This window comes from Thermobia domestica, chromosome 15 (genome assembly GCF_964235325.1).
Source record: "Thermobia domestica chromosome 15, izTheDome1.hap1.1, whole genome shotgun sequence".
Classification (NCBI taxonomy): Eukaryota; Metazoa; Arthropoda; class Insecta; order Zygentoma; family Lepismatidae; genus Thermobia; species Thermobia domestica.
Genome location: NC_137468.1, coordinates 117,906,026 through 117,915,794, shown reverse-complemented (window position 1 = coordinate 117,915,794; position 9,769 = coordinate 117,906,026). Strand labels below are relative to the sequence as shown.

General features: G+C 33.0%; 1 protein-coding gene across 1 annotated transcript; it reads right to left on the bottom strand.

The window, feature by feature from the left end:
• Nucleotides 1-7,388: 7,388 nt before the first annotated feature.
• Nucleotides 7,389-9,548, bottom strand: LOC145671595 (uncharacterized). The gene is made up of 2 exons (XM_081740786.1): nucleotides 9,198-9,548; nucleotides 7,389-8,597 (listed from the first exon to the last, which is right to left on the bottom strand). The coding sequence occupies exons 1-2, from the start codon at nucleotides 9,507-9,509 to the stop codon at nucleotides 7,389-7,391; spliced, it is 1,521 nt and encodes a 506-aa protein (XP_081596912.1). The 5' UTR covers nucleotides 9,510-9,548.
• Nucleotides 9,549-9,769: the final 221 nt, after the last annotated feature.

The window sequence follows — 9,769 nt, the reverse complement described above, 5'->3', positions numbered from 1 at the left end:
TTGTCACTCAACATGCCTAACCCACTTATGTTCCAGCGGTTTCGAAAATTTAGCATTTAAGGAGGGCAGGGGATGATAAGGTTTATAGTTTCTCCACATAGAAATTGACATTGCGTCTCGTTGTTACGAAAAAGCGACTGAGTCGTTTGAGGAATTTTTGAACATAGTACCTACCTCGAATTGGTTTTTTATCATGCGTGCAGTTGTGGCTGAGATATTATTTCATGAAACACGAACGAAATTATAAGATTTTCAGAAAGCTTTCCTGGAAGAAAATTCATTTCCTCTAGAATTTTTGAGATATTATTTATGGCATTTATTAGGATTATTAACGAAAAATTTGTTTGTAAACTATCAACAAAATTGCGCAAGTCGTATTTGAGGAAATTGTCTCAAATTGCCAAAAGTAAACTACTCTTTGAGATTATTTACATGACAAGCGATTTATGCATCTTTATAGGGTTAATAATGAAATATTTATCTGGGATATATTAACAAAATCGCCTCATTCGTTTTGAGAATATCATCAAGGAAAGACTCAGTCTCAAGAGTAAATAATTCCTTATAGGCTTTTCAGAAAGAAAGAGTTATGCCATATTGCCAGACTATCCACGAAATATTTACAAGTGCATAGTATCTGTATAAAAACTATGTCTGTCATCGTTGGGAAAAAGCAATAATCTCTTAGTTAACACTGTATTTTGTTACATGTACAGTATACGGATAGGCCTACATAACAATTTGTTTGAGTAAAATAAAAGTTCTTAATTATTATTGAAAACAGATGACATTTTTTAGCGCAACTAAAGTTACTTTTTCTCTTTTCTCGAAAACTACGAAATTGAATTTATCTCATGCTCGTTATCTTGTTCACTCAATGTGCTCTATCGATTGTATATGCTTCGATTATGACTTTATATTTAACAAATATTTTTGTTCAACAGAAGTGAAAATTTTAGATTTTATGGTAATTTTAAAGTATACCTTGTTAATAATACGTGCTGTAGTCCTTCTAGTATCATAATAGTTGTTCCTCTGCATTTCGCGGAAACTACGCATGAGTTTTCACTCATGCATATTAATTTGTTCATTCCAAAAAATATATTGATTGATATATGTCTAGCCTTTGAATATTTAGTTTTCGTTAAACTCTAATAATATTATAGAGTTAACGAAATATGAACAAAATCGCGTCAGTCACTTTTGACAAAATAATCTTGGAGAAACTGAAACCCCAAAATAAACCATATCTTGTGGTTTTTTCAGGGACGAACGTGTTGCGCCATACTGGCAGGTTCTTAATAAAATATTTATTTATGAAATATGAGAAATCTCCTGAGTGATTTTGGAGAAAGTAGTCTGGAAAAAGCCAGGATTATACTACCCCTATGGATTTTTTTAAAGGACAAATGAGTTGTCATATTGTAAGATTATTAAGTTATGTTAATATTAAATATGTATTTATGAAATATGAACAAAATGGTCTTCATAGTCATTTTTGAGAATATTTTGCAAACATAACTCAGAGTCAAAAGTAACTATTACTTCTTGATTTTTCGAGAAAACTAGCTTATAATACAGTATAGAGCTTAAGGCATGAGTTACAGACAATATAGTTGTTTTTTGATAAAATCTCTATTTTTTTAAATTAAAATCCTTGAGTAAACTCACAATTTTTTAGGGTAAGATGAAATTTCGAATGATTCTTCTGGAAAATCTTACATAAATAAAGCTTGTTTCAAGTTCGGTACGTATAAATAAAATAATATGGCCCACGGGAAAGTGTACATACATCGAGATGAACGAACGGACATTCTAAAAACCAATTTTTTGGTATGTATATGTCATATGTGTAAATCTGATAAAATCTCGATCGCCATAGATTTTTCCATGATCGCCATACATTTCTCTTCCTCTATAGTTATTGTAAGGTAAGAAATGATAACCCGACTTTATTTGGTTATTGCAAAACAATCAAATTTAATCCAGAAACGGCTAAAATTTTCTAATTTACATGGAAACATGATGAAACATTGTGTTATTATATGGAGAAATTAAAAATAATAATTTATTTTTTAAAATATTGAGATGATTTTTATATTTAAAAAATATGATAAATTCCGCCAACTAAACAAATAACTTGAAATTGATTCACTTAACGTCGCTTCAAGTTTATTGTTAGCGCTAACCTACCTAATCTGCGTCATTTGTTTAATATTAAATTGGTATTTTCTTAAAGATCGTACAAGAGCAAACATACAAATCGACATTTACATTATTTTTTGAAAATAGCAATATCCGGTGTTAATTGTGAAATTGAGCGTTTTACCCTAAAACTCACCTATGTTTCGAGTTAAACTCAACTCGAGCACACATTTTTTAAAAGAAATTAGCTCGTGACTAAACTCACCGACAAGGAATGCGCTCTAGTGATCTACCGCAATAGTGATCTAGTAGTGAGTACGCTCATTTACAGGCCTCGTTTTATTATTATTGTTCAAAGTAGTAGATTACAAATGGACATTTAAAGAGATTTTTAAGACAAATTTTCTAAATTATCGTATCGTGTAAGTCAGTGGTTCCTAACTTTTTTGATCTTAGTTCCTTTATGTGACTGCGATTGTCTAAGCGTCTTCCGTTATCTTAACTAAACCCAGATATGCATATGACTGAACGTAAGTTTTGGAGAAAGGAGCCTAAGAACCAGAAAAAAACTATTATTCTTCCATTATTACGGTCTTATTTTTTGACTTACGAATTTTTTATCCTCTTTCTCTAAAATGGTTTCATATCAGACCAAAGTGGCCCATGAGAAAAAATAACTCAACTGAATAATGTTCCGTGGTGAGTTTTCAATGAATTTGATGTGTACAATATGTGGCATTGATAAGTATATAAAAATAAATATGAAGGTAATGACTATGAAATTATTAAACACAAGTTGGAAATAACGTCAGATACGTGTTTGTGGGGAAAAGCTATCCTAAAATGATGTCATATTACCTATTTCTTATAAAATTTTGAACTTGAATTCAAGATAGTGGACTTCAAAATGACCACCATCATAAAGTAATAGATACAGTTGCACCTCCATTACTTCTATTGTGGTATTCTCTTTAGTGATTCCAACAACAAGGCACCTTTGTCTCATATTGTATACTCCAAATTCATTCAAAGCTTGAGGTGGTTTGGGGCACAATTTAATATTATTGAATTAAGCTAATTTTCCTCATGGATTACTTTGGTCTGATATGAAATCATTTGAGGAAATGCGACTCAAAAAACTCGAAAGTCGAAACAGGACCACCTTAGTATAGACATAAGTGAAATATGTTTTTCTACAATTTCTCGTACATTTGCCATTTTCCCCCTTACGTTTCAGCTCCGAAAAATGCACTTGTTATTATTTTTTAAAGTATGCTTACCCACCTCACTTTCCGAAAGAAAGGAACTAACAAATGATTTTTGCACCGACTTTATTTTAGAAGCTTTAATAACCTATTTATTATATCAATTGGATATCTTTCATTATTACAAAATTGATGTAAAACTTAGGATATAACTATATTTATTAAAGATATTTAAAAACCGGTTTTATTATGTGGCTGAGAAATAGTAGGAAATTGCTCATTATTGAAAAGTACTAATATAATCGGTTTATTCCTATTTCTCATAATCTTTAAGTTTTTAGATGCTGATTAGAATAATAATAATAATAATAATAATAATAATAATAATAATAATAATAATAATAATAATAATAATAATAATAACAATAATAACAATAATAATAATGCTTTAAAGAGTTTAATTTTTTATAATTTGTAAAATGCGGAATATCTCTCCCTCAACAGTAAGAATATCTAACCATCAGGAAATTTCAAACTGCCTCTAAATAATCTGTCGCTCCCAATCATTTCTTTTTGTTTCCCAGTCCGCTTTGGACACGAGAACGCCTACGTTGAGAACCACTGGCGTAAGAGCTATCCAATGCCACTTTCTTCCTGATATGACAAATTGTTTTTTTTTAGTGGAATATATATTTTATTGAATAAGTGATTTTCAATTGACTTACTAGCATTAGAAAAGAATAGATAAATCTTATTGAAATGGAATTATTGGAGCTGAAATGCTCATTCGTGTTGTACTCAAGGACATGGATGACGTTGAAAAATTCTTCGTATATATATATATATATATATATATATATATATATATATATATATATATGTCTGTGTGTGTGTTTGCGTTTGTGAAATTAGAAATACACAAGATAAATTAAAATTATAATGTCTGAAACAAATTAATGATTCCCTGTATTTGTAATATGGCAGATTATGTATGTATTTCTTAATGTAAAGTCATAATAAGTTCTCGTTTTATATGTTGCTCTGAATCAAGAGAACTAAATAATGAATGTTTATATATAATAAGCATGAAGTGACAAGAGAAACTGTTCTATCTTACATTTTTACAAAATGAAATCTACACTTAACACCCTGCGAATACTGCAATGCGTTGGCTGTTTAAAACTCAACAGAACTTTGTGGAATGAGTATCTTAGTAATTGAAATAAGAAAAGTATATATAGTTATATTATTGCAACATCGAAAAGAACATTTATACAATTTAAAAGTATTAATTCATTTCAACAAAGCATTTAATTTACAATATTTAATATATTTTTATCCTGAAGTATTCAACAGGGGTAAAGTCCTAAACGGCATAAGTTCTAAAACTATAGGCACTAGTTCTAAATTTTAGGTCTTGTGCCTTTTAGGGCTAGTGCCGTTTAGGTCTTGTACCGCAAAATGATTTTTAGGTCTCATGCCGTTTAAGACTTGTGCCGTTTAAGACTAGTACCGCGAAATGATTTTTGGATCTTGTGCCGTTTAGGTCTTATGCCGTTTAGGATTTGTGCCTTTTAGGTCTTGTACCTTTTTCATTCGCCTGCTTTAGTTCTGAAATTCGCTACCACCACACGAAATTGCCACGATGTAGTAACTAGTTGGCATCAATGTTACGAACGTAGTTAATTCCAACGGTAACAGATATATTTGTATTACTAAAATTATTATTATCTGTTCTGCAGTTATACATGAATTATATTATATAACCTATTTCATTCTAAGAATTAATTATATAATTGGTTAAGAAATTCGTTTCTTTCAAATGGAGATACGAGAATCTCATAACAACAACAACAACAACAAAAAAAGAAAAAGGAATTTAATTAGGAACATTATGTTACTAATACAAGGTCAATGGAGTGGAAATAGGAAGTAAAAAAAAACAGACATTATGAAAGATCTGGGAATCACATTTGATACGTAGTTAATATTTTGTCACCACACAAATGCTATCAGGCAAACAGCAAGAAAGAACAATAGGCTTTATTTATTATTATTATTTTATTTCAGAACGATAGAATATGTATTTATACAATTACTTGTAAGAACTAAGGTTTTTGGCTCTGTAATATGAAACAGTATGTATGAAACTTTGACTAACAGTTTGACGGTATTCTTGGCACGGACGCGATGATAGTGCCATAGGAGATTTTTAGATCCAGTGCCATTTAGGTCTTGTGCCGTTTAGGACTTATGCCATTTAGGACTTGTGCCGCGAAATTATTTTTGGACCTGTGCCGTTTAGGTCTTATGCCATCTAGGACTAGTGCCGTTTAGGACTTGTACAGTTGAGGTCTTATGCCGTTCAGGAGTAATGCAATTTAGGACTTGTGGCGCGAATTGATTTTTAGGTCTTGTGCCGTTTAGGTCTTATGCCGTTTAGGGCTAGTGCTGTTTAAGACTTGTGCCGCGAAATGATTTTTAGGTCTTGTGTCATTTAGGACTTTTGCCGTTTTGGACTAGTCCACTTCAATAGCACACAGATATAGACATATCAATATTTAGTGTATAATTCTGATTTCAATTCTACATTTTAAGATATGTAGTTCATAACATGTTCCCTGTAGCGTAGTCACTAACACTCTTGCCTTTGGTGCGAACGGTTACGAGTTCGATTCCTGGTAGAGGGACATGGTCGAAAAAAGTGTAAAAGCCTTTTCTACAATAGCCATCCTGAGTAGGTTTTCCTTATTCATCCCGGCAAATGCCGAGATGGTACCTACCTCACATAATGATCCCGACCTGCTTTTTTCCTTCCCCATTCCTAGGGCAGTCTGACCGCAAAGGGATGCCGTACTTAAAACGTGAGGGCTAACATGGGCATAGACACTGAAAGCCCGGTAATCTAATTCCTAATCCTAATAGAGTTTATAACGTTGCACGGAGGGGAAAACCAGATTCATTAGAGCAATATTAACTATCGAAACAAATGTTTTCTTTCATGAGTTATGCTGGTATGTTGCTGGTAGTGAAGTCATTCGAATTGTGCATTTTTAACATTGTGCATTTGGTTTTGGATTTTTATAGTAATTGCACATTTAAAAGTAATGTAATAAATTAAATGAAAACAATTAAAGTAAAGAGAGAAAATTCGTAATACAACAGAAAAAGCTATGAGTTCTGTAATAAGTGATTGGTGACTAAAGTGAACGTCAGATAACTTATTCTCTCTCAATTGTATGGATCTTTGGCTTATTTATCTGTTTATTGTAGTGGCAGAACACGTGTTGAAATGAAGGTTTATAGGGTGAATGTGCCAATAGTCGTCACTTTTTGATTGCAACTTTGCCTTTTACTTCATAACTTTTAACAGATACAGGTGAATGCTTAAATTGTACATTGGTTCTAATATTTGTAGCTTATTGTGTGATACAGGATCATTACCTTTGATATAAAACACATAGAACAAAGTTTACAATTAAAACAATTCAAACATGCGAAAAATGCCTATAATCGTCACAAAAATTCTCAAAGTCGTCACCTAAAACTTCCAGTGTTCGTCACTCTCACAAATTCTTATAATTGAAGCTTATGCAAGTATTAACGCTTAAGATGAGTGGCTAGCATGTAAAGGACGGTCAATATCGTCATCACTATCACGCACATCGAAACAATTTTCGCACATGAGTTCCACATCTGAATCAGAATCATCCACACCTGGAAAAAATTCTTTGTGTGATTTGCTAATACAATTAGCGTGAAAGATTTTGTTGCATTTGATACATGTAGGGTTATCAGTAAGTATTACTAACTCATTACTCTTGGCACATAACAGATTCATTGCGTGGCTTTGTAATTGTTGTTTTCTTTCTTGTTTCAGCTTCGAGTCTTTTTCGTTTTCTTGCTGCTTGAGAGAGATTTTTCTCTTTTCTCAGCTTCCTTTTTCTCATAGAATTGCTTCCATTCACCAGACGAAACAGCTGATGGGAACTTCTGAGTTGATCTTCTGGTTTTCTTGCGTTCCACCTCTCTTGGCCACTAGAGATGTTTCTTAAACGGAGAAGGAACAGCGACTTGTGATTTGATAAGACAATCTCCATTAGAACTGCCTTCCTTCACGGGAGTTTGCGACGGTTTAGTTAATTTTGGCTCACTTCCCACACTCGCAGACACAGAATCTTTGAGCAGATGATCGCTTATTTCTGCTTTCTTCTTAATTGATTCCCAGATATTGTAGAGCTTTTGGTCTTCAGGGTCGATAGTAGTTTTTCCTCCCAAGACGTCGTTAAATTTAACAACTGTATCATGACCGATTTCATTCTGTAAAACATTAAGAGCCCTGTGATATTCTTCGATACTATACTTCTTTGAGATTGTGCTTTGATGTTCGATAGTTTCTCCCCGTGTGTGGTGATCCAAACATTTCGAATAATCAACTGCATCTACATTTAAAGGGGCAAGTCCACACATCCGAAAGCTATTCTTTATCGTCTCCGGTGTGGCTTTGGTTTTTACAACGTCCACTAGAATTGGTGCAAAATCTGCTTTGGTCACTGTTCGATTTGGATTAAGCTTCTGCCAGTCATAAACAGCTTTCCTCCAATGTTGTTTTATTGGTTTATAAACCCCTACATCTGCAGGCTGGATTATATGTGTGCCATTTGGATGAAGAGCATAAAGAACAATTCCATTCTTGCCACAGAAATCAGAACACACTTTGGTAATGTGAAATGTATGTCCATCAATGAAATATAGAAAGGGAAGTCTGCTAGTTTCTTTTAAGTAGGAATACAAAATATTTGCAATGTATTCAAAAAACACATCTGACTTCATCCATCCAGATTCGGAGAGTCCTATTTCCCACGATGCCGGAACGGATTCACAAACTTCTTTAGGTGGCTTAATGTAAGGGTAGAAAATCATTCCCGGTAAAACTTCTCCATACGCAGAAAATGAGCACATAACTGTAATGGTTTCCTTTTCGTTTCCGTGTTTTATTTCATAAAAGTTTCTCCACCCTTTTACTCCAATAACAGTTCCACTTTTGGGGCATAGTTGGAAATTTGTTTCATCCCCATTTCCAACTTTCCTTGTGTCACTAAACTCTTCCACTAATTTCTCACCCTGTAAGAATTCCTTTAGTTTTTCAAACCAGTTCCGGAAACTTTGTTCAGAAACTTGAGCTCTTCCGGTAGTTACGGACTCTGCAGTTCGCAGGCTGAGAATCGGATGTCGTTGTAGAAAAAACTGAAAAAGAAATTGGGTTTATTAGTTAACTACTTAAATGAAAAACGATATAAATCAAAACTTATCTTTGCACGTGTAACAAAACTTATTACTACACGATAATTTGTCCCACTTCCTGGTTGTAACTGTACAACTCAAGTCCTAGCTAGTGGGACGAAATACCTATAGTAAACTTTTTTACGTGTGGAAGGATGCGTTTTAATTCATACTGTTTTTAATAACATGAGCAGAGTTAATTTTCGAAATTTTATCAGATATTAACTCAATCATACGCAGAGAGGGCTTGTAAAGTATTTTATAATGTTACGGTCAAGCTAACAATGAATTGAAACAAACTTTCGTCCCTCAAAAATGGAAAAAATGGCGAGATAATAGGAACATTTTTGAAATGGAAATTAAGACATTTGTCCAGACGCAAATTGTGCACCTAAAAAGTTACATCAAGTGGTACGAAATATACTGTAATATTTTGTTTTCACATGAAACTGTTAGTTTTAATCCATACTGTTTACTAATAAAGCGAGCAGCATTAAGTTTGGAAATTTCATCAGATTTGCAATTAGTTAATCAAGAATAGAAATAAAACCTGGCATTACTTACTTTGTACCATTTTTCACCAGGTCTCCCCTCTGCAAAAGGTGACTTCCGACCATCTGATTTAATTATTTTCTGCACGGTATCTAGGAGATCGTGCTTTTTCCTTGGAAATCCTTTCTTTGCAAGATCTACCAACCATTTAACAACAATGTCCTCTTCTTGTGGTGAGAGTACAGTTTCTGGTCCCATTTTTCTTTGTTCAGGCACTTTTCCACTAACTTTATCTGATAACGTCATTCGAGGAACACCAAAAATTGCAGCAGCCTTCTTGATACTCATAGACTTTGACCGTACTTCAAAAATGGCTTTGTGCATCGCATCTTCAGAATATTGTAAAATCTTCCGTCTTTTGGTATTTTCGTTCATAGTTACAGCACCTGAAAATATAGAAAAAAAGAATATTAATATCGTAGGTAAGAAAAAGTCAGGTTCTAAAACGTTTCACCACCTGCCAATAGCTCATAAATAAGCGAGGTAAGATCTTTAAATAAAACGGGAGTTAAATTCAAAATTGTGGTACTAATGAAAACATGGCAAAATGAAAGTTAATTTGCTTTTTCTTAAAATATTGTCTC

Excerpts from the sequence above, each read along its gene's own strand:
- LOC145671595 (XM_081740786.1), bottom strand. The coding sequence starts at position 9,509 with ATGCACAAAGCCATTTTTGAAGTACGGTCAAAGTCTATGAGTATCAAG. Across the intron at positions 8,598-9,197 it reads CTGGTGAAAAATGGTACAAA|TTTTTTCTACAACGACATCC; the intron begins GTAAGTAATGCC and ends TTTCTTTTTCAG.